The sequence below is a fragment of the Hemitrygon akajei genome, chromosome 5 (genome assembly GCF_048418815.1).
Source record: "Hemitrygon akajei chromosome 5, sHemAka1.3, whole genome shotgun sequence".
NCBI lineage: Eukaryota > Metazoa > Chordata > Chondrichthyes > Myliobatiformes > Dasyatidae > Hemitrygon > Hemitrygon akajei.
Genome location: NC_133128.1, coordinates 191861819 through 191887393, shown reverse-complemented (window position 1 = coordinate 191887393; position 25575 = coordinate 191861819). Strand labels below are relative to the sequence as shown.

Below are 25575 nucleotides of genomic sequence, written 5' to 3'. Positions count from 1 at the left end.
CTGACAGGCTGCATCATTGCCTGGTATGGAGGGACTACTGCACAGGACCAAAAGAAGCTGCAGAGCTTTGTAAATCTAGTCAGCTCCATCTTGGGCACTAGCCTACAAAGAACTCAGGACATCTTTAGGGAGCAGTGTCTCAGAAAAGCAGAGTCCATTATTAAGGACCTCCACCACCCAGGGCATGCCCTTTTCTCACTGTTACCATTAGGTAGGAGGTACAGAAGCCTGAAGGCACACACACACACCAATTCAGGAACAGCTTCTTCCCCTGTGCGATCGGATTCTTAAATGGGTATTGAATCTTTGGACACTACCTCACTTTTCTTTATTATACAGTATTTCTGTTTTGCACTTTTTAAAATCTATTCAATATACATAATTTTTTAAATTTATTATTATCATTTTTTAACTTCCTGCTAGATTATGTATTGCATTGAACTGCAGCTGCTAAGTCACATAACGGTGATAATAAACCTGATTCTGATTCTGAGCTCGTTTCACACTCTCATTACCCTCTGAGTCAAGAAGTTTACCCTCATATTTCCCCTTAAACGTTTCACCTTTCACGCTTAACCGATGGCCTCTAGTTGTAGTCCCACCCAACCTCAGTGGAAAAAGCCTGCTTGCATTTACCCTACTTGATGCCACGAAGGCCAGACTCCTTGCTGAATGACTCGATGGGAAATCATCCAGTGAGACCTGCCTCTTGTAATGATAGGTCCACGTAGACGTGTTCACACCTTCATCAATTGTCAGTTTTGAGAAAAACGTCAAACCAAATCATTGGTCCAAAGAGCTTCCAGAAGTAGATCTATCTGTTCTTTCCATCCCGACCAACTAGAATAAGGAAATTTGCCAGCTCTACAAGATACAAAATTTAGGCTACTATAACTATAAGGATGAGTAACGTCATTTAATCGACACATGTTTGCTGACCATATGTCAGCTACGAAATTAAAACATTCATTATGCTTAAAAGATTCGATCCTTGTATTGATATGCAAATGTAACTGCACATGAATATAGAATGGATTGAAAGTGACTGTCATTCTGAGTAGATGTTCAGAAAGTTATCGTATCTTCTAAATTTGTCTTTCATTTGTAGTCTTCATTCTAATGCAAATGTATATGTATCGCTGCAGGCTGTTAAAGCTATAAGTGACTAACATTGAATTTTCAAAATTTTGTAATCAGCAATCAAGTAGTTCTGGTGAAAATGCAAATAGATGAACTGTTGGAGGTGAATTTAATAGACAGATGTGAAATATTAGGAATAGATTAGAGAGAAGAGAGAGCAGTAAAGGACAGTACAGGCCTTTCAGCCCATGATTTTGTATCGACCCTTTAACTTCTATAAGATCAATCTAACACTTTGTTCCCGTGTAGCCCTCCTTTGTTCAGCCATGTGTCGATCTAAGAGTCTCTGAAATGTCCCTAATGAATCTGCCCTGTGTTCCATGTACTCAGCACACTCTGTATATAGAACAAACAACCTCTGTCTTTTCCTGCTGAGGCCTCCATTGGTCAGTGTTGACCATGGATGTGCGTTCTTACTGTTTAGAAACACAAGCTAGGGTAATGCAGTATGGAGAGCAAGCTGTTACCCAGAGATGGCAAGCTCCCCCTCTCCACGCATGAACCCAAAGGAATGGCAGAGACTGATACAGTTTAGCACCAGCAGGAATTGCCAGTCAGTGTTGAACTCAACATAGGACTGCCTTAGGGTCTCCAGCTTTGGATTTTTCCCAAGGGTTTATTCCTGAAGCCTTCCCCATGAGTAGGTACAGCAGCAAGGCAGCAGAGATGTGAGGTCAGAGTTCTCCTTCCCCTGGATAAGCTGCCAGCCATGGCTGACAAGCCCATCTGCCCAAAGCAACTGGTTTTAAGGTGCCAGTAACCCGCCTTTGTCCCTTCTCCTGTCAGTAGAAATGGTTCCGCCAGGCTTAGTGGCTAAGCTACATGTGAAGGCCAGGAGCTGGACTTGGTAGAGTGAGGCTATTTGAGATGCTCACCTTTGGAAGCTTATTCCCATTACCTCCCCTAGCTACAACAACCTTAAGGAACCATTTTCCTCCAATCACCGTAAAATTGTATCCTATTGTTTGAGCTGTATTCACTCTGGGGGTAAAAGGTGCTGTCTATTACCAGTTACCTTTACCCTTTATGTCAGACTCAGGAATGCTGAAGATTTCCTGTAGTTCAGGAGAATGAGGGGGATCCCTCAGAAACATTCCAATTGTTAAGTGGCCTGAACTGAATAGATACGGCAAAGTTATTTCCCATGGTAGGGGAGTCAAGGACAGGAGGGCACGACTTCAGGATTGAAGAGCGTCCATTTAGAACAGCAATGTGGAAAAATTACTTTAGTCAGAAAGTCGTAAATCTGTGGAATTTGTTGCCACAAGTGGCTGTTGCCAAGTATTGGGTGTATTTAAGGCAGAGATAGAGAGGTTCTTGCTCAGCCAGGGCATCAAAGGGTATGGAGTGAAAGCAGGGGAGTGGGGATGACTGGAAGAATTGGATCAGCCCATGATTGAATGGTGGAGCAGACTTGATGGGCCAAATGGCCTACTTCTGCTCGTATATCTTATGGTCTTATGTCAACAAAACAAAAATGCTAGTCATTGATCTCAGGAAGAGGGTGGGAAGTGAACATACTCTTTGAAGTTTGAGGGTTGTGCGCTTGAAGTTCCAAGGTGTGAGCCTCACCAAAAGCCTGTCCTGGTCCAACTACACGGATGACACAGCTAAGAAATCTCATGAACACCTCCACTTCCTCAGGAGGCCGAAGAATTTTGACAGCTACTGTTGACTCTTACCAGTTTTTATTGATGCACTATAGAAAGTGCATTCTCCACATGAATGCAAGAAGCTGCAGAGAGTTGTGGACGCAGCTCAGCACATCACGGAATCCAGCCTTCCCTCTAAGGGCTCTGTCGATACTTCTTGCTGCCTCAGCCAGGCTCAATGAGAGCTTCTACCATACTGTGTTCAGATTCTTCAACAGAGCTCTTGTATGAAAATATAGACTCTTGGCCTCAAAATCTACCTCATTGTGATCTTGAACTTCATCGTTTACCTGCACTGCACTTTTTCAGTAGCTTTTACAGTTTATTCTGCATTGTCACATTGTTCCACCTCAACAGCCAGGGAAGGTAGTGGGAATAAGTTCCCACTACCTATTAAATGCTCCCAATAGGGTGCTCCTTAAATAGCCACTGACAATCAAGTCCAGCTCCTAGCCTTTAGCTACTAAGCCCGGCAGAACCGTTTCTACTGACAAGAGAAGAGGCAAAGGCGGGTTACTGGCACCTTCAAACCATTTGCTTTGGGCAGATGGGGCTCATCAGCCATGGTTGGCAGCTCATCTAGGAAAAGAAAAACTCTGATCTCAAATCTCCACTGCCTTGTGGCTATACCCACTCATGCAGAAAGCATCAGGAGTAAACCCCTAGATTTCACTGATTAGGCATGTTAAGAAAATGACCTTCAATGTAGTGAGAAAAAATCCAGGGCTGGAGTCCCGAAGGCACTCCTATGTTGAGTTCAACATTGACTGGCAACTCCTGTGACGCTGCCGGTGCCAGACTGTACCAGTATCTGCTGTTGCTTTGGGCTCATCAAATGCATGGAGAGGGGGAACTTGCTACATGGGGAACAACTTGCTCTCTGTATCGTATTGCTCTGGCTTGTATATCTATCGTGCTGCTTTGGCTTGCATATCTAGATAGCTAGGACACAAAATCCATATTCAACCCTGACTGATGAAGGCTTCATCTGTCTAATGATTTGATCTGTATGAACTCTATGGAAGACAAGCTTTTCACTGTATCTTGATACATTTGACAATAATAAACCAATACTAATGCCAAAAACAGTAGTGGGCCATTTAACCCTTTAAGCCAGCTCTGATGTTCAATACAATTATGGTTAATTACCTACCTCAACACCATAATCCTACTCTGACCTTATACACCTTAATACCATTTATATCTAGATATCTATCTGTCCACTTAAATGTATTCAACAACTTGGTCTCCTCAAACTTCTGTGGTCAGTTATTCCATACAATACAGCGAAAGGGTAATGAGGAAAAGGTGGGACTCCCATTAGGGACCAAATTGACAATCTGCATATGGAGCTAAAGACCATTAAGGGCATGGGTCTTCAGTGTATATCCATATCATTATGGAGATGAACGTTGTTGTTGGAAAGTTTATGGGGAGCAATGTTGGAATTGTAGAACAAATAAGCATTGAAAATGAGGAGGAGTGGCATGATTTGGTAGGCTTAGATGCGGAAAAGCTTGTTTGTGTGTATCTCAGGCTGTGACAGAGAGCAAGGAACTCTGATGCAAATTCTTTAAGTGTTTTCTGGGATGTCAGATCATTGGAGGACAGCAAGTACTTTCAATAATAATATATACCTTGAAGGAGGCCAGTATGTGAAAAGAAAGCTTTTAATGCCTTGGCCTTCATAAATCAATGTATTGAGTACAGAATATGGGATGTTATCTTGAAGTTGTAAAAGATATTGGTGAGGCCTAATTTGGAGTATTGTGTTCGGTTTTGGTAATCTATCCACAGGAAACATGGAAATAAGACTGAAAAAGTACAGAGAAAATTTACAAAGATGTTGCCAGGTCTTGAGGACCTGAGTTATAGGGAAAGGTTAGGACTTTATTCCCTAGAATGTAGAAGTTTGAGGGGAGATTTGATAGAGGTATACAAAATTCTGAGGGCTATAGATAGGGTAAATGCACTCAGGCTTTTTACCACTGAGGTTGGGTAAGACTAGGACTAGAGGTCATGGGTTAAGGGTGAAAGGTGAAATGTTTAAGGGAAACAAGGGCCAACTTCTTCACTCAGATGGTCCTGAGTGTGTTGAACAAGCAGCCAGCAAAAGTTGTGGATGCAGGATTGAGTTGAACATTTAAGAGTAATTTAGACAGGTATGTGGTTGAGAGGGGTATGGAAGGCTATGGTCTGTGTGCAGGTCAATGGGACTAGGCAGATTAATGGATCAGCATGGACTAGTAGGCCAAAGTTCCTGTTTCCATACTTTAGTGTTCTATGACTATTTTATCTCAAAATGCTAATGTAGCCAGAAAATTACTATCCATATTTTCATACATAGCGTGAGTGACTATTTCACTAGTAATCTATTGGTGTACTTTGGATAATCAGAGAGCTATTGCATCAATGCAAGGATGTGAGTTCTTTCCCCATCCCCTTCACAATATGTGAAATATGTCACCTAGCAAAGCATAGTCTCCATAATAAATTTAACCAAATAAAGATGATTCTAAGCATAGTTTTGTCAAGAAAAATTATTATATTAAGCAAATCTGTTTGTTTAAACAAAAACATTTTAATACATTTTTGTCATCTAATGATTTGCCTCTCTAATCTCATCCACTAGATACTTTCTGAGTACAGAAGATTCCCCAAGATCAAGACAGTTGTACAGGTGAGCAGAATCCAGTCATATCATACCTGTTTAAATAAAAAAAAATTGTTTCCAATATGGTATGACAATTAAACAAGTACAAGGTATAGTCATTTTAAAAACAAGAAGGCAAAAACCTTTGAGCTAATGACTTTGCTAATGAAATATCATCTCTCTCTGGGCACCAGTTTTAAACTTGGTGCAAGGGTCTTCATTTAACTTGCCTCGTTGATTTTTTTTTTACAGAGTTAGCTAATTTCATTTTATTTAATGTCCATGTGCAGGTCAAAGTAGATGCACAAACAAATCAGTGCCATTTCTCAAATGTACAAATACAAGTTAAATGATACTGATATCTAATGTTATGCATGTGTGTCTGAAACTGCAATTTACAATAAATAAAACAACTAAAGGAATGGTTAATTGGGGAGGAGGTAAAATTTCCTAGAGAAAGGTTATGTTAAATTAACAATAGAGAACAGTGTGTAATCATTAAAAAGTACAGCACAAGCACAATACAGGCTCAATTAGTCCCTACCAAACTATTTAAACTGTCTACTCCCATGGACCTGCATGGGGTCCATATTCCTCCATACCCTTGTCATCCATATAAGCTTCTCTTAAACATTGAAATCAAACTCGCATGTACCACTTATGTTGGCAGCTTGTTCCACACTCTCACAGCCCTCTGAGTGAAGAAGGTACTATATCTATACCCCTCATAATTTTGTATCCCTCTATCAAATCACCCCTGAATCTTCTACATTCCAAGGAATAAACTCCTAACTTATTCCATCTTTCCTTATAACTCAGGTGCTCTAGTCCTGGGAATACCCTTGTAAATGTTCTCTGCACTCTTTCTTCCTTTCAATCTAAAGCAAAATAATTAATTTTGTATTTTGAATAAAATATCACACCTTGTAGAACACTATTAAGTCTCAGTTTTGAGTTCCAATTCAATTTTAAATCCAATGTAGGAAAACGGAGTTGGCATTGTGAATGAATACTTCATGTACAGTACACAAGGCATCCAGTCAAATCTCTTACATTGCTCACATCCAATAAAATGAAAAACTGACTCTCTGAATCCAAGATGAGAGCAAACAGTCAGTGGTGAAGCTATTCAAAAGCTATGAAAACTACATCAGAATTAAATGCCCTGATGAAGGGTTTCGGCCTGAAACATCCACAGCGCTTCTCCCTATAGATGCTGCCTGACCTGCTGCGTTCCACTAGCATTTTGTGTGTGTTATCAGAATTAAATGGACTTCCGCCTCTCACAACAATAGTTGAGATGTCTGATTTTAAATTCAGATCAATTTTGTGCTGTAACTTAAAAGTTAAAATGCATATTCCGCTTCCCTCTGTCTGTGCAGTATTCTACAGATTATAACTGCAAAGGTCCTTGATAAAAAAACAGCTTAAAATTAGGAGAAAGGATGCAAATATGGAAATGTTAGACACCAAGTATTCATTAGAAAGAAATGAGCTGGCAGAAATGAATCAGTACACAGCAAACTCATGGTCTGTTCATGGGCCATAATCTGCTTTTTCACCCTTCCACATCAGTGGAGTTCCGTATCTCAGTAATTCTCCCGCTGACGATGTCTCTTCACATGGAGATGCTGAGAACCTCTCAACCCAATCACCAACCATCTGAGAGACGCATTTTCTGAATTATTTCCAACATCTCCCTTTCTCCAGTATTCTGATGGAGTTAATGGCACTCTCTCTGGAAGTTGGAATCTCAAGCTTTTCTAGTTTCATTAGCTTAGTGCTAAGTACTACACTGTCAGAGATAGTGTTGGTTGCTGCACTATAGGAAGGATGTTGAAGCTTTGGAGAGGGTGCAGGAGAGGTTTACCAGGATGCTTCCTGATTTAGGGGGCATGTGTTGTCAAGAAAATGTTTTACTCAGAGAGTTGTGGATGCCTGGAATGTGCTGCCTGGCATGGTGGTAGGGGCAAACACATCAGAGGTTTTTAAGAGAAGTTTAGATAGGCACATGGATGTAAGGAAAATGGTGGGATATGGACATGGTGCAGGTAGGAGGGATTAGTGCTTGGGTGTTTTTGATTTGCATTTTAGTTGGTTCAGCACAAAATTGTGGAATAAATGGCCTGTTCCTGTGCTGTACTATTCTATATCACCATTTTTTTAAGATGTAAAATTGAGTTGGATATAAATAGTCCCTTGGTAATACTTCGAAGCAGACCGAGTGAATATGAGAACAATATTTAATCTCGATCAATTTTACCTAAACTAATTGTTCCATTATAATCCTGTTGTTTCTTGTGCAAATTTACTATGTTGAGAATAGTTGTTGTGTATCTTGCATTACAACAGTGGGAACACTACATAAAACTTCACAGCCTGCTTTGGATACCTAGAGGTTACAACAGGTGTTGAACAATTGCAAGTATTTCTTTCAATAAACTGTTATCTCAAACTATGCCTAACCAGCATCTAAACGTGAGCCCTTCTTTTTATTGACCTCTCCTGTTCATTTGGACTTTTGATTATCTGTAACGTCCTTTGGTTCCAAAAGTACTTGATCAAACTGAAAATTCAATTGCAACTTTATCTCTGTACCCAAGTTTCCCATGTTCCAGGCACGAGTTGCTATTTCAAATTCTCAGCATTATGTTCATTGGGGTAATTGTTCATACACTATGGGCAATCATGATCTTTCCATTTCCATGAATGTTCTTGTCAAATATTTCTACAGAAGTGGTTTGCCATTGCCCTCTTCTGGGCAGTGTCTTTACAAAACAGGTGACTCCAGCCATTATCGATCCTCTTCAAAGACTGTGTCCCTGGTGTCCGTGGTCACATAACCAGAACTTGTGATCTGCACCAGCTGCTCATACGACCATCCACCACCTGCCCCATGGCTTCATGTGACCCTGGTTGAGGGGCTAAGCAGGTGCTACACCTTGCACAAGGGTGCCCTGCAGGCTAGCAGAGGGAAGGTGTGCCTTACACCTCCTTTGGTAGAGACATATTCTATCTCCAGCCTGCCACCTTGTTGGGGTAATACCTGGTTCAATATCAAATTCAACTTGCATCAGTTTTTCAGTCACAGATCATCAGTACAAAATAAGTTCATAGTTTCTGTTCTAAACTTGCTTCTTTATTGTTCTGTTAAACAGTGTTCACACTGCAGGATCATTTCACCGCCAGTGTCTTTCCTGTAATTTCCAGAGAGAGAACTGCACCTACTTCAGCGCCCATTTCAGCCCCAATAATGAACACTTCATTCTGCACTGTGAAGGTAGGCTCGGAGTTTGTTGAGAAGTACAATAAGATTACTATTCTTTCCATATTTAAGACATCCTGATTCAGCTGTTGCAATCAAGGAAAATGCTGTTTGTGGTTTATTCGAGAGAAACTTTCTTGCCTGTTGTGGGTGTGCATTGATTTAACGATAGGGACTCCATTAGTCTATACAACCATTGTATTGGTTGCCAGCTTACCATTCAAGTTGTGAGTGACTTCATATCCAGTTAGCACAGGTGGCATGGCAGTGTAGAGGCTAATGCAGTCACTTCACAGCGGGGTTCAATTCCCACCGCAGTCCGTAAAGAATTTATGTGTTCTCCCAGTGAGCACATGGGTTTCCTCCAAGTGCTCTGGTTTGCAACCACATTCCAAAGATGTACAGGTTAGTAAATTGTCGGCATGCTATGTTGGCACTGGAAGTGTGATCATAGGACGCAAGAGCATAATTAGGGCATTTGACCCATCAAATCTGCTCTATCATTCCATCATGACTGATTTATTATCGCCCTCAACCCCATTCTCCTGCCTTTGTTGCCCTTGCTCATCAAGAGCCTATCAACCTCTGCTTTAAATACACCCAACGACCTGGCCTCCACATCCATCTGTCATAATGAATTCAGTGAAACCTGGCTAAAGAAATTAGTCCTCACCTCTGTTCTAAAGGACGTCCTTCTTTTCTAGTCCCAGACTCCCCCACAATAAGATACATTCTCTGCATATCCATTCTAGCCAGACCTTTCAATATACAATAGGTTTCAATGAGATCCCCTCTCATTTTTCTAAACTCCAGCAAATACAAGGCCAGACTCCTGGAAGCTGCCACTTGTGATCCGCCCACTAGAACAGTTGTTGACGATAAACAAAAAATGCATTTGACTATATGTTTCGATGTACATGTGACAAATAAAACTAACCTTTCAACTATAACTTTTTAAGTCCCCTTGGTAGGGTTCAGCTACTTTTAATCCTTTTGGATTGTGAATGAGTAATATACAAAGGAATGCCCATTTAAAGCAAAGTTAATATTTCAAGTTCCTAATCTTTTAGCAGGACCATTTCTTTTGCTTGTGTGGTTAAGATTATTTCTTAATGATGGATCAGGAATGATAGCAATTCTCTTTTAAGGGGAAGGATTTTATAAACACAAGAGATTTTGCAGATACTGGAAATCCAGAGCAACACACACAAAATGCTGGAGGAACTCAGCAGGTCAGACAGCATCTATGGAAATGAATAAATAAATACAAGAGATACTGCAGATTACACTCATCTCACTTGCTTTTGTTTCACATGAATTACAGAATAGTTGAGTAACTTTATTGTTGATCTGTAATAAAGGATTAAATGTAGATTTTTGATGTGGAACTTGGTTAGTTGGAAGTGTGTCATATAGTGCAATCCTCACTTAGCCTTTCATCAACTTTTGGTTTGTTTTGAAATGATTGCTGCTCTTGGGATTTTATACATCAATGTTCAACTGAAATACTGTTCAAGGAAACATAAAACTTACAAGATATGTGTGCAGATATTTATAAAAGGATGATATTAATTTACATCTATAACAGCAATGCAGGAACTTCTGCTTGGGAAATTAATTTCTATATACTTCACTGCTGCTCTCTGACTAACGATCCATTAGTCCAATAAGGCTGATGGTTTAGTTTACATAATTTAACACAACGACCAATGTAACAATCGATGCAAGTGGAAATGCTTCAATTTGAAGTGCATCATCACACTGAATATTGCAGATGTCTCCCAAGGCAGAGACATTAGTGCTTTAAGTTTAGTCTTCCCAGATTATTTATAATTTTGTAATTGTTTTCAATTGTCATCAACTTCAAAAGTTAACTATTTCTCTGTCTAAAAAGGGTCTATCTCCTTGCAGAACTTTTTTCTGTATTTTTAGGTATTGTTTCAGATTTCTGGCATTGACGATACTGTGTTTTGCTTCTGTGTAATAAATTAGGCCATTTGGTTCATGCTATGCTTTGGTTCTCTATGCTATGACCGAGTTATGATCTGCTTATCAAAGGGATTGAGACATCTAGTCCTATGAGGAAGTAATTAAGCGTATGCAAGAATTCATGATTAATTCATATCTCATTGCAATCATTGCAATCGATGCAATGCTCCTCAGACAGGATGAAGAGGTCAATACTCCCCAATGCCATTAGGCTTTACAATTCTACCGCCAGGACTTAAGAACTTTTTAAAAGCTATTATTAATGCTTTTTGAGATAGTGATTTAGATGCATATCATATTTTTTACTGAGTTAAGTATTGTATGTAATTAGTTTTGCTACAACAAGTGTATGGGACATTGGAAAAAAAAGTTGTATTTCCCCATGGGGATGAATAAAGTATCTATCTATCTATCTATCAATGTTCTTTGTATCTTTAAGAGATTTTAGGTTTCACTCTCCATCAAAGTAATACTTGTAGAATGTGTGGTAAATACTTTATAAAAGGGTTACATTCAATGAGACAACAAAGCTATAAAATGTAAAAGTAGAGTCAGTCCACTCAGCCCATTGGGTCTGTTCTGCCATTCCATCATTGCTGATTTACTTTACCTCCTCAATTCCATTCACCTCTCTTCTCCTGTAATCTTGATGCTCTGACTAATCGGGAACCTGTCAACCACTACTTTAAATATACTCAGTGATCTGGCCTCCACAGCCATCCGTGGCACTGATTTCTGTAGATTTACCACCCCCATTTACACCTACCCCATCTCCTCTGGAAAAAACATCTACCCTCCCCACACACCTACCCCATCTCCTCCAGCAGAAGCATCTCTCCTCCCCACACACCTACCACCATCTCCTCCAGAAAAAGCATCTACCCTCCCCACACACCTACCCCATCTCCTCCAAAAAAAATCTACCCTCCTCTCACACCTACCCCTATCTTCTCCAGAAAAGACATCTACCCACTATAAGCTTGAAAAAAAAAGAGACAGAGTCAGAGAGAGGGAGGGGGAGAGAGAGAGAGAGAGATGTTTGCCAATGATCAGAGTAGAATTGGGAAGGAGAAATGAAGTGACAGGCAATCAGAAACTTAGCGTCACGTGGAGGTCTAAAGGGTTTGTTGCTTTAAGTAGATATCCAATCTGTGCAGAGGGGACACTATAAGCTCAAAATAGACCAAACTAAATTGAAAGATATAAATTATTGTATGTAGCACAACTCTATCCAATCTACTAGTCACATCAATCGACCCATAAAAATTACTATCATCAAATTCTGCTTCAAGTTGGAGATATCTTGCCTCTGGGAGCACAACAGTAAAAAGTCCTAGCTCTAATTTTCTGCATAACTGTTACATTGCTTTTCTGATTTGAAACAACAACATGCCAAGTTATATTACTGGTATTGGTTTATTATTGTCACATGTACTGAAATACAGTGAAAAGCTTGTCTTGCATACTGTTTATACAGATCAAGTCATTACACATTGTATTGAGCTCAAATAAGGTCAAACAATAACAATGCAAAATTATGGGTAGAAGTTACCAAAAAGTGCAGTGCAAGTAAATGATAAAGTGCAAGATCATAGTGAGGTAGATTGTGAGGCCAAGCATCCGTCTTTTTCCGGGATTGAATGACTTGCCATATGAAGAGCATCTGATGGCTCTCGGCCTGTATTGACTAGAATTCCGAATGAAGGGTGACCTCACAGAAGCCTATGGTGGGACAGTCTCAGACTAGAGGACACAGCCTTAGAATAGAGGGGTGTCCTTTTAGAACAGAGATGAGGAAGAATTATTTTAGCCAGAAGGTGATGAATCTGTGGAATTCTTTACTACAAGCAGCTGAATGTATTTATGTATATTTAAGACAGAGGTTGATAGATTCTTGACTGATCAGGGCACGAAGGGATATGGGAAGAAGGCAGGAGACTGGGGCTGAGAGGAAAATTGGATCAGCCACGATGAAACTGCTGAGCAGACTCGATGGAGTAAATGGCCTAATTCTACTCCTATACATTATGGTCTTATGGTCGTATTATAGAAATATAGAAACATGGAAAACATATAGCACAATACAGGCCCTTCGGCCCACAAAGCTGTGCTGAACATGTCCCTACCTTAGAACTACCTAGGCTTTACCCATAGCCCTCTATTTTTCTAAGCTCCATGTAGCCATCCAGGAGTCTCTTAAAAGACCCTATTGTTTCCACCTCTACTGCCGCCTCCGGCAGCCCATTCCACACAGTCACCACTCTCTGAGTAAAAAATTTACCCCTGACATCTCCTCTGTACCTACTCCCCAGCACCTTAGAACTATGCCCTCTCGTGCTATCTATTTCAGCCCTGGGGAAAAGCCTCTGACTATCCACACGATCAATGCCTCTCATTATCTTGTACACCTCTATCAAGTCACCTCTCATCCTCCGTCATTCCAAGGAGAAAAGGCCAAGTTCACTCAACCTATTCTCATAAGGCATGCTCCCCAATCCAGGCAATATCCTTGTAAATCTCCTCTGCACCCTTTCTATAGTCTCCACATCCTTCCTATAGTGAGGCAAGGAGAATTGAGCACAGTACTCCAAGTGGGGTCTGACCAGGGTCCTATATAGCTGCAACGTTACCTCTCGGCTCTTAAACTCAATCCCAAGATTGATGAAGGCTAATGCATCGTAGGGCTTCTTAACTACAGAGTCAACCTGCGTAGCAGTTTTGAGTGTTCTATGGACTCAGTCCCCAAGATCCTCTGATCTTCCACATTGTCAAGAGTCTTACCATTAATACCATATTCTGCCATCATATTTGACCTAACAAAATGAACCATCTCACATTTATCTGGGTTGAACTCCATCTACCACTTCTCAGCCCTGTTTTGCATCCTATCAATGTCCCGTTGTAACCTCTGATAGTTTTCCACGCTATCCACAACACATCCAAACTTCGTGTCATCAGCAAACTTACTAACCCATTCCTCCACTTCCTCATCCAGGTCATTTTTAAAAATCACAAAGAGCAGGGGTCCCAGAACAGATCCCTGAAGCACACCACTGGTCACTGACCTCCATGCAGAATATGACCCATCTACAACCACTCTTTGCCTTCTTTGGGCAAGCCAGTTCTGGATCCACAAAGCAATGTCCCCTTGGATCCTGTGCCTCCTTACTTTCTCAATAAGCCTTGCATGTGGTACCTTATCAAATGCCTTGCTGAAATCCATATACACTTCATCTACTGCTCTACCTTCATCAGCATTTTCAGTCACATTCTCAAAAAATTTAATCGGGCTCATAAGGCACGACCTGCCTTTGACAAAGCCATGCTGACTATTCCTAATCATACTTTGACTCTCTAAATGTTCATAAATCCTGCCTCTCAGGATCAAAACATACAAAAAAACTGGATGAACTCAGCAGTTCGGGCAGCATCCATGGAAATGAGCAGTCAACGTTTCGGGCTGAGACCCTTCGTCAGGACCCTTCATTTCAACGGATGCTGCCCGACCTGCTGAGTTCATCCAGCTTGTTTGTATGTGTTGATTTGACCACAGCATCGGTGGTATACTTTGTGTTTACTGCCTCTCAGGATCTTCTCTATCAAAATACCAACCACTGAAGTAAGACTCACCGGTCTATAATTTCCTGGGCTATCTCTACTCCCTTTCTTGAATAAGGGAACAACATCCGCAATGCTCCAATCCTCCAGAACCTCTCCCATCCCCATTGATGATGCAAAGATCATCGCCAGAGGCTCAGCTATCTCCTCCTTTGCCTTCCACAGTAGCCTGGGGTACGTCTCATCCTGTCCCAGTGACTTATCCAACTTGATGCTTTCCAAAAGCTCCAGCACATCCTCTTTCTTAATATCTACATGCTCAAGCTTTTCAGTCCGCTGCAAATCATCACTCCAGTCACCAAGATCCTTTTCCATAGTGAATACTGAAGTAATGTATTCATTAAGTGCCTCTGCTATTTCCTCTGGTTCCGTGCACACTTTCCCACTGTCATGCTTGATAGGTCCTATTCTTTCACATCTTATCCTTTTGCTCTTCACGTACTTGAAGAATGCCTTGGGGTTTTCCTTAATTCTGCCTGCCAAGGCCTTCTCATGGTCCCTTCTGGCTCTCCTAATTTCCTTCTTAACTCCTTCCTGTTAGCCTTATAATCTTCTAGATCTCTATCATTACCTAGCTCTCTGAACCTTTCCTATGCTTTTCTTTTCTTCTTGACTAGATTTATTACAGCCTTTGTACACCACGGTTCCTGCACCCTACCATAACTTCCCTGTCTCATTGGAATGTACCTATGCAGAACTCCACACAAATATCCCCTGAACATTTGCCACATTTCTTCCATACTTTTCCCTGAGAACATCTGTTTCCAATTTAAGCTTCCAATTTCCTACCTGATAGCCTCATAATTCTCCTTACTCTAATTAAACGCTTTTCTAACTTGTCTGTTCCTATCTCTCTCCAATGCATATTGTAAAGGCGATAGAATTATGATCACTATCTCCAAAACTGCTCTCCCTCTGAGAGATCTGACACCTGACCAGGTTCATTTCCCAATACCAAATCAAGTACAGCCTCTCCTCTTGTAGGCTTATTTACATATTGTGTCAAAAAACCTTCTGTTCTGCAGCCATGACACTATCTCTAATCAACAGTGCCACACCCCCACTCTTTTGCCTCCCTCCCTGTCCTTTCTGAAACAGCTAAAACCCGGCACTTGAAGTAATCATTCCTCTCCCTGAGCCATCCAAGTCTCTGTAATGGCCACCACATCATAACTCAAAGTACTTATCCACGCTCTAAGCTCATCTGCTTTGTTCACAATACTCCTTGCGTTAAAATAGACATATCTCAAACCTTCGGTCTGAGTGCGTCCCTTCTCTATCACCTGCCTCTCCTCCCTCTCGCACTGTCTACAAGCTTTCTCTATTTGTGAGCCAACCTGTTCTACCCCAGTCTCTTCAGTTCAGTTCCCACCCCCCAGCAACAATTCTATGGCATGAATTTTTTGTTGTTGCTGCAGTACAGTGTAATACATAAAATTACTACAGTACTGTGCAATGAAAAATATTTAAATTGCAAATATGTAAGTGATTCTGTCAAATCCAGATAATACAGATAATCCAGCACAATATTGATAAAGTATTTACAAATGGCAAGATATTAAATTATTTTTGTATACTGTATATTTTCAGGTCCTAATGTACCAATGGTCTCTGTACACAGCACAATCAATCCAAACAGTAAGTATAAAATACATTTATATAAGCGCACTTCAGTTTCCTGTTGTGAATATGGCTTGGGTTCAGCCATAAATGTCAAAAAAGTATTTCTGAAAAAAATAAGCTCACCGGATCCCAAAACAGCAAGTAAAAGCCATTTCATTTTCTAAAATGGAGAGCCAAAGTGTTTACTTTTCTGGTTAAATGTGATGTGCCATTAAGAAATTTCACTGCATTATGAAAGTTTCAAACCACCCTCTCCGTCAATTCATCTCATTCTGAGAGAGCGCCACCCTTAAATAAAGTCACCAAGATGTTGCATTCTGATTAGATTTGCCCCAATGCCACTGATCTATCTGTGCAAATGATTAGAAAAGAAGTCTTTTAATTGAAGCTTTCCCCTCTGAAAATTGTGATTGTAGCAAAGGACATAATACTTTTTATCGCTAAGCTCTCAGAAATGAATTCATTCACATGAACAAAAGTGGCCATGAGGGGAGTAAGGAAGTAATCAAGTGAAAATGTTTATTTAATGGTAAATGACTCTGGTCTTCAGTTGCCTTTCACAAAGTACATTTTCACTTAATTGTCCATTTGGAGTAGTAACTTAAAGCATTCAATTCTTTCTGAATTTACTATCTCAATCTCAGTCAATCTTGGTTCAGTTAATCCCATATTTCCTTTAGTGTCATTATAGTTTGATACATAAACAATATTGAGGAATCATGCACGGTAGCGTAACGATCAGCACAACGCTCTACAGTACCAGCGACCCAGGCTCACTTCCCCTCACTGTCTCTACAGAGTGGCTTTCTTCCAGGTGCTTTGGTTTCCTCCCACAGTCCAAAGACGTACCACTTGGTAGGTTAATTGGTCATTGTAAATGTCCCATGATTAGGCTAGGATTAATTTGAAGGATTGTTGGGTAGCTGGCTCAAAGGGCAGAAGTGGCCTGTTTGCGCTCTATCTCAATAAGCAAATATGTAACAACAGCACCAATATTGGAGTCATATAGTCATAGGAAAGTACAGGTGCTTTGGCCTATCTAATCTGTGCCGATCCACTTCAGCTGCCTACTCCCATCAACCTACACTGAACACATAGCCCTCCATACCCCTACCATCCATGTACCTATCCAAAATTTTCTTAGACATTGAAATCAAGCTCACATGCACCACTTGCTCTGATAGCTCATTCCACACTTTCACGACCCCCTGAGTGAAGAAGTTTCCCTTCATGTTCCCCTTAAACTTTTCACCTTTCACCCTTAACCCACGATTTCTAGTTGTAGTCCAACCCAACCTCAGTGGAAAAAACCTGCTTCCCTTTATCCTATCTATACCCTTCATAATTTTGTATAGCTGTTTCAAGTTTCCTCTCAATCTTCTACGTTCTAAGGAATAAGATCCTAAACTAGTCAATTTTTTTTATAATTCAGTTCCTCCAGACTCAGCAACATCCTTGTAAATTTTCGCTGTACTCTTTCAACCTTGTTTATATTGTCGTAAGCACCCACCATTAGATCTGTTGTGCAATGATACCTCTATTCCTCTGATCATTTGACACTTTATTTAGTGTCATTAACATTCTACTACTATTGTCACTTCTAAAAGTAACATTTTTATTGTTTGTTTGGTGGATCAACCATCTGAAAACCTTAAAGGAACTTTACTGGTAAAATAAAATCAGCACACTTTGTAAATGTGTCAGAATATTAAATAACCTTGTGGATTAATGCAGGAACTGTTATGTTTTTTGATGACACATAAATAAAATCATTCATTTCTTTTTAATTATTTAGGCTCCTACATATTGGAGAATAATACTGCTCTACACGAATATATCAGAGGGAAAAGGATCCACAAGCCAGAGTACAGGACTGTTCGTATTCATGATTATGGTTTGTAACTATCTTCATTTATAGCTCTTTTAACTGTGCACCAGTGAGTCATGCAATATACATAGCTTTGATCACTTGTGACTGCTGGGTGATGGAAAGTGTTCAACCGAAGTTAAAAGAAAACACACAATACTCCCTGTAAACAGAAAATTGCCCCAGCATAGATTAATACTATGGAGCCGGTGTTGGGACCACTTCTTTTTATACTGTATATAAATGATTTAGATGATGGAATAGATGGCTTTGTTGCCAAGTTTGCAGATGACATGAAGATTGGTGGAGGGGCAGATAGCGTTGAGGAAATAGGCAGCATGAAGAAGGACTTAGACAGATTAGAAGAAAGTTGCAAATGAAATACAAAGTTGGAGAATGCATAGTCATCCACTTTGGTAGTAGAAATAAATGTGCGGACTATTTTCTAAACGGGGAGAAAATCCAGGAATCTGAGATGCAGAGAGAATTCAGGGATGCCTGATGATGCCTGGGTTTGTCTTTCTTTGCTGAAGTTCATGGGTTCATTGTCCATTTAAAAATCTGATGGTGGATGGGAAGAAGCTGTTCCTGAAACATTGAGAATGTGTCTTCAGGCTTCTGTGCTTGATTCTTGATGGTAACAATGAAAAGAAGGCATGTCCTGGGTGATGGGAGCCCTTAGTGATGGATGCCATCTTTTTGAGGCATCACCTTTTGAAGGTGTCCTCAATGGTGGGGAGGCTAGCGCCCATGATGGAGCTGGCTGAGTTTACAACTTCCTGCAGCATTTTATGCCCCTCTGTACCATACAGTGATGCAACCACTTAGGATACTCTCTATGGTAAATCAGTAGAAATATGCCAGTGTCTTTGGTGACATTTCAAATCTCCTCAAACTCCTGATGAAATATAGCTACCTCCTTCATGACTGCATCAATATGTTAGGCCCAATAACAAGGTTTTCAGAGATGTTGATACCCAGGAACATGGACCAACTCACCTTTTCCACACGTTAAGGACTGGTGTGCATTCCGTCAGCTAAAGGCCACAATTAATTCCTTAGTCTTGTTGATATTGAGTGTGAAGTTGTTGGAGTGACACCACTCAACCAGCTGATCTATCTCATTCCTCTACATGTCCTTGTCACCATCTGAGATTCTGCCAAAACCCTAACCTAACCCTAATGCATTTCCTTCCACATTACTAACGTATGGATTAGTAGGTCAATGGGTGTAATTGGGTGGTACAGGCTCACTGAGCTGAAGGACTCTTACTGCACACATCTCTAAATAAAAAAAAATAAACTGCTTGTTCTCAAAGCACTTCACTTCTTTTCACTATATCCTTTCTATTTCCACGTGGCCAATGGAGATTGCGATGAAATTCAATTACTATGATTCTATCTTGAAATTACAGGAATGGCAGAAACTAATCTTTAGATTTTTTTTGCATTATTACATCTAGGAATAGATTAATTCCTGGGTCTAATAAAATAACTCAGAACAAAATGTGTCCTTTTATCTGAGCAGAAAATCTGTTCGTGTCCAGAAAGGGCAGCCATGTTCAATTAAATTGAAAATAGCTCAATTCAAGTTTAATTGACATTTAACCATGCATGAATACAGCCAAATAAAACAGCATTACTCCGAGGCCAAGGCGCAACACAGTTTAATAAAATACATAAATAGCTTTTTTGCAAAATATCAAAAGAAATCTCAGAGAAAAAGCAAATAAAAAGATAATCATTTGGTGCTTCAGCAAAAATTAATACATGTAGGTGAATCAATCTCATTGTCCTTGATGAATAAGTCTTCAAGTACGCTCTGTGGACTGCACTCAAAGCCTAATTTTACATACAGTTTGAAAGCAAAATTCAGCAAGGCCATTAGAATTGTTAGATTTGAAATGAGATCAATCATTGTGGTTATCAGATCTTTCCCCGTTGAGAATGAAGTTAAAGTATGTTCGGATGGGATGGGGTACATACGCTAACCAGCCTGCATTAAATATAATGTTAGATAGTTTGTGATTACACGTATGTCTTAGTCGTTGCTGTAACCTTTACAAAGCCGAAAGAAAGCTTTAACTTTAGAAGTACTAAATGTAAGATTTTCCTTTTCCTGAATCAGTCAACAGAAGGTAAGAACAAACTTTGAGATTGTAAGAATATATGCATTGATTCTGTAGAATTTTTTAAGCTTTGATTTCTTCATTGTTTTTACATCAAATATCTTGAACAATTTCAGTGAATTTGTTTGCTGAATTTTAAATTTCAAAGCCATTGGAATCAATGATAATTTGTTCACTGATTCAATTGGTCAAGAATTTTATGACACAGTCCAAAGATCTCCTGGTTGGTAGGTGAATTGGTCATTGTAAATTGTCCCGTGATTAGGCAAGGGTTAAATTGGGGGTTGCTGGGTGGCATGGCTCAAAGGGACAGAAGGGACTGTCCTGTGCTGTATATCAATCAATCACAAATATTTTCATCATAGACGAGGATAGTCTACTCTAGGCACTGTTTTAAATGTTGATCATAATTACACAAGATGTGTTTTATCTCATATATAACATTAAAATAAGTTTTTATTCACATGTATTTTCAGTTTTCTAAAGCAGCAGCTAAATGTATCGCTTAATCAGCATTCTAGGATAAAGAGAACCAAAGCTAATCAGCTTTCACTTTGATTTATTTTAATGAAAGCTATTTAAAATGCTTCACAGGTTTTATTCCTCAGCTATGTATGGTTTTCAAGATATTCTTGGATAATTTTCCTCCAAATTGACTATATGGAACTCTAGTCATACAAGGGAATTATTAATCGGTTTGGTACAGTATGGTTCTTTGGACACCTATCAAATCAAATGAGGGGTGGGGTGGGGTGGAGTGGCGATATGTCTCTACCAAAGGAGGTTTAAGATGCTCCTTCCCTCTGCTAGCCTGCAGGTCACCCTTGGACAAAGTGTAGCACCTGCTTAACCCACTTCCCCCCACCCCCACCCCAGATCAGGGTCACGTGAAGCCATGGGTGAAGGTGGTGGTGGATGATAAGCTGCTGATGCTTATCACAAGTCCTGGTTATGCGACCACTGATGCCAGGCAGACAATCTCTGAAGAGTATTGATAATGGCTGTTGTTACCCATCTTGTAAAGACACTGTCCAGAAGAAAGCAATGGCAAACCACTTCTGTAGGAAAGGTTGCTAAGAGCAATCATGGTCATGGTTAAGTCCATGATCGATGTGATACGACACAAAACATATTGATCAAATGATCAAAGCTAAAGTTACAATTTATCTATCATCATAAACAACAATTCCAGCTTCCCTTTTCTCATCTAATATTTCTTGCAAAGCATTCCTCTATATTATTAAGCTTCCAAGAAGAAAAATTCTGGAATACTAGTATGTCAATTGATAAATGTTTTGTTTCCTGTTTCATTTATATTGGAAATTCATCTTTCTGCTCTTATAACATTTATTCATATAACATTGTTAGTTATCTTTTTAAAGCGATGAACAAAACTCAGAAATGACACAAAATTAAACAAAATCTGCCATAGTAATTTCCTTTGTAACATTTGGTATAAGAAATTGAATTTTTGAATAACAAAAGGTTCATTTAATATCAGAGAATATACAGTTATACCATATAGAACACAATTGGAAATTTGAACCCTTCACAGACTTGCATGAAACAAGGACCCTATAGAATGAATCATAGAAACATTGACACCCAAAGGATGCTTTCTTTGTACAAGCATCAACAGAGACATAGACACCCCCTCACATATCAACAGAAGCACAGACACCACCCACATATCAACAGAAACATAGACACCCCCACATGTCAACAGAAGCACAGACACCTCCCACATATCAACAGAAGCACAGACACCACCCACATATCAACAGAAACATAGACACCCTCACATGTCAACAGAAGCACAGACACCCCCACATGTCAACAGAAACACAGACACCCCCACATATCAACAGAAGCACAGACACCACCCACATATCAACAGAAGCATAGACACCCCCCACATGTCAACAGAAACACAGACACCCCCACATGTCAACAGAAGCACAGACACCCTCACATATCATCAACAGAAACATAGACACCCCCACATGTCAACAGAAGCACAGACACCCCCCACATGTCAACAGAAGCACAGACACCCTCACATATCATCAACAGAAACATAGACACCCCCACATGTCAACAGAAGCACAGACACCCCCCCACATGTCAACAGAAACATAGACACCCCCACATGTCAACAGAAGCACAGACACCCCCACATATCAACAGAAACATAGACACCCCCACATGTCAACAGAAGCACAGACACCCCCACATGTCAACAGAAACACAGACACCCCCACATGTCAACAGAAACATAGACACCCCCACATGTCAACAGAAACACAGACACCCCCACATGTCAACAGAAGCACAGACACCCCCACATGTCAACAGAAGCACAGACACCCTCACATGTCAACAGAAGCAGATTTTGATTGGCATTTTGCATTTTATTACACTGTACATGATTTACTGGAGAACTGTACTTGATGTTTTATTCTTCACGGGTTCTGTTGTTTAACTGGATATGTCTTTAAACGTATAATGATATCTGACTGGAAATCATTCAGACTGAATTGGATATAATTAAATGTGAAGATACGTTTCTATTGTTGTTTCCAGACTGACATAGAACGTTGAACATACAACACAGGAACAGGTCATTCAGCCCACAATGTTGTGCCAAACCAGCTAAAAAGCAAATCAAATACACCATGTCCATATCCCTCCGTCCTCATGACAGCTATGTGCCTATTGAGACAGCTCTTAAAAGCCTCCAATGTATTTGCCTCTACCACCATACCAGGCAGTGCATTCCAGGCATCCACCACTCTGAATAAAAAAACTTACCCCTCACCTACCCCCTCTCACTTTCTATGCATGCCCCCTAGTATTAGAAATTTTAACCCTGGAAAACAATCATAACATTTTCTCTTCCAAATCCCGAACAAGACTTTTCTCAGAAAAATATTTTTTGGAATCAGAACCCACTTTAATTTATGGGTTCTTGAATCTAATGCAGAGAACCCCTTTGCAAATTAGTGACAGTATAATCATCCCTTTTATGACTTTCGTAACTATTATTTTTTTAAATTCAGCTTTATTTTGATTCCATATTTTAGTTTAAAATTACAGGCAAGACATTCGCTTTCCCGTGGAAATAGCAGATTAGTTCAGAATTCATTGTGCAGAAGTAAAACCTCACATCATCAGACACGCCCACCACCCAGGTCATGCTGTCTTCTCACTGCTGCCACCTGGGAGAAGGTACAGGAGTCTCAGGACTCACATCACCATGTTCAGGAACAGATATTACCCCTCAACCATCAGGCTCTTAAACCAAAGGGGATAATTTCATTCAGCTTCACTTGCCTCATCACTGAACTGTTCCCACAGCCTCACTTTGAAGGACGTTCTCAATATTTATCACTTATTTATTTATCATTATTATTATTTTGTAGTTGCATAGTTTGTTGTCTTGTGCACATTGGTTGTTTGTCCATGCTGTTGGCTGTGGTCTTCCACTGATTCTATTATAGTTCTTGTACTTACTGTGATTGCCCACAGGAAAATGAATCTCAGGGTTGTATATGGTGACATATATGTACTTTGATAGTAAACTTATTTTGAACACTTTCTCAGTAGAAGTAGGAGACAGTGCACCAAAGAGAACGTTTCATGTCTATCATAAATCCTTACTTTGAGAGTTGAAGTAATTATTTAGTTAGAAATTTGCAGAATATTCTGCCAGTAGTTTTAAGAAATGCTGATTAGTTTTGGTGAGCAAACAAATGCTTCCCTTCATTAAATGCCATGACAACTAGTTTTGCTTCAATGCTTTGGACATTCTTTTTGTTGTTCTTGCAATATCATTTTTTTTTTGCATGGCTTCAGATAGGGCTGCATGTGGTATTTTTTTCAATAGAAATATCAAATTGATGTTTATATACTTTAAACATTTTAGTGTGCTTTCTCTGTAGATCAAGTGAAAAGAGACATTGTTTGTAGGTAGGGTTTAATAATCACAAACATCTCAAATCACAGCTGCTTCTCTCCTCCAAATTGCCAAATTGACACTGCCCAAGGGGAAGTGAGAATTCTTCCAACAGACTAAAATTGGTATTTTATGGAAATAACTATTTTGAAAAACATCATTTGTGTTAATAGGATAATATTCAGGATTTTATGCTGTGAAATATATTGATTGACTTTACAGGTTTACTGATAAGTCCCTGCCATCAGTTCTGATCCTCAGTCACCTCCTCACTGCTGATAAAATATGCCCGGTGGTTACCAGGATCATAACCATTTACGGTGCCAGTGATCTGTGACTCAAGTTCAATTCCACCACTGTCTATACGGATTCTGTGACCACATGGATTTTCTCCAGCTGTTCTGGTTTTCTCCCACATTCCAAAGACATACAGGTTAGGATTAGTAAATTATGGGCATACTATTCTAGTGTGGAAGTTTCAGTAAGGCAAAGGTTAAAGCAAGGTTAGCCTGCGGCAGTTGTAGAGTTGGAGGCCCTTGACGTGAGACCGTTGGAGACGTGTCTGCTTACAAAGGACAAGATAGGTTGAGTTGACCATGGCAGTGTCTACTCAGGCCACATGAGTAAGGGCTCCGTAGTGAGACTTTTCCAGAAAGGTCTTCCTAAAACATAGAGTCTCTTTACACAATAGGAGGTGCTGGAGGCAGGTGAGGTAACAGAAGGATGTGATACATACCCAACAATTGAGGGTCTATTGTCTTTACTAAGTTCAAAATAGCATCGGCTGTCTGATTGAAGTTTCAATTGACTTTAACACTTCCATTGTGAATGGCGATTGATCTTGCAAGTAAGAAATCCAAATACTGTATGTATAATCTACAATGTTCAATATCTGCATAAAAATAGCAGTTTTCTGTTCAGACTTCTGAACAGTGTGGGTGACAGTACACAAGTAAAATGACAAGAATGCTTGAGTTGTAAGAGTGCGTGCATTCTGGGCCCAGTTATTTTAGATATTTTATTTACTTTATTATCAGCGACGACAGTTACTTCGACATTACCAAGGCAACAGTTGTGGGCTGTCCCCAACTCATCCTCAGATTGTGTTGGTCGTTGTTGCAGACAATGCATTTCACTCAATGTTCCAATGTGTATGTGAGAAATGAAGCTAATCTTTGAATGTAAAGATGAAAGATCTTCAGTATTTCTCTACATCTATTGCTCATCACATCACCAGGAAAACTCATGCCAGGATATGCTCAGTATGTGAATTATTTTATAATTCAAATTCATGTTTTATAGTATCTTTAATGACAATTCAATCTACAATTTTTTTCTGAAAATAAATGTAAGAATATTTGTGTTGTCCAAAAAAATTTTCTGAGTATTAGTCAAACAAAAATATTGTTTGTCTACAACTTAAAGGTTTACTCTGAACACTTTTAATGTCTTTGTTCTCAGAACTCACTCTTCAGTTATCATATCCTGAGGGCTTTGATGAAAACAACTTATATCCCGCTCTACTGATTGTGTAAGTAATTCTGTTATTCAGGATTCAGAATCACTGCTGGCAAGTCCTTTGCTAAGTTGTAAGGAAAACACAGTTCTGAATTCTCGCCTTAACATTCTAATTAGCTTGGCACTCTAATATGTGATAATTTTTGTGAAATAGTCGATATACATA

General features: G+C 39.7%; 1 protein-coding gene across 2 annotated transcripts in view; it reads left to right on the top strand.

Moving 5' to 3' along the window:
- The window catches only part of LOC140728601 (inactive dipeptidyl peptidase 10-like), a 1645453-nt gene that overhangs the window by 1594730 nt on the left and 25148 nt on the right, over window positions 1-25575 (top strand). For both annotated transcript variants that reach the window (XM_073047583.1, XM_073047584.1), the window contains exons 15-19: window positions 5425-5472; window positions 8604-8725; window positions 15908-15955; window positions 17736-17834; window positions 25353-25422. In XM_073047583.1, coding sequence (XP_072903684.1) covers window positions 5425-5472; window positions 8604-8725; window positions 15908-15955; window positions 17736-17834; window positions 25353-25422 — 387 coding nt within the window. The remainder of the gene's footprint in view (window positions 1-5424; window positions 5473-8603; window positions 8726-15907; window positions 15956-17735; window positions 17835-25352; window positions 25423-25575) is intronic.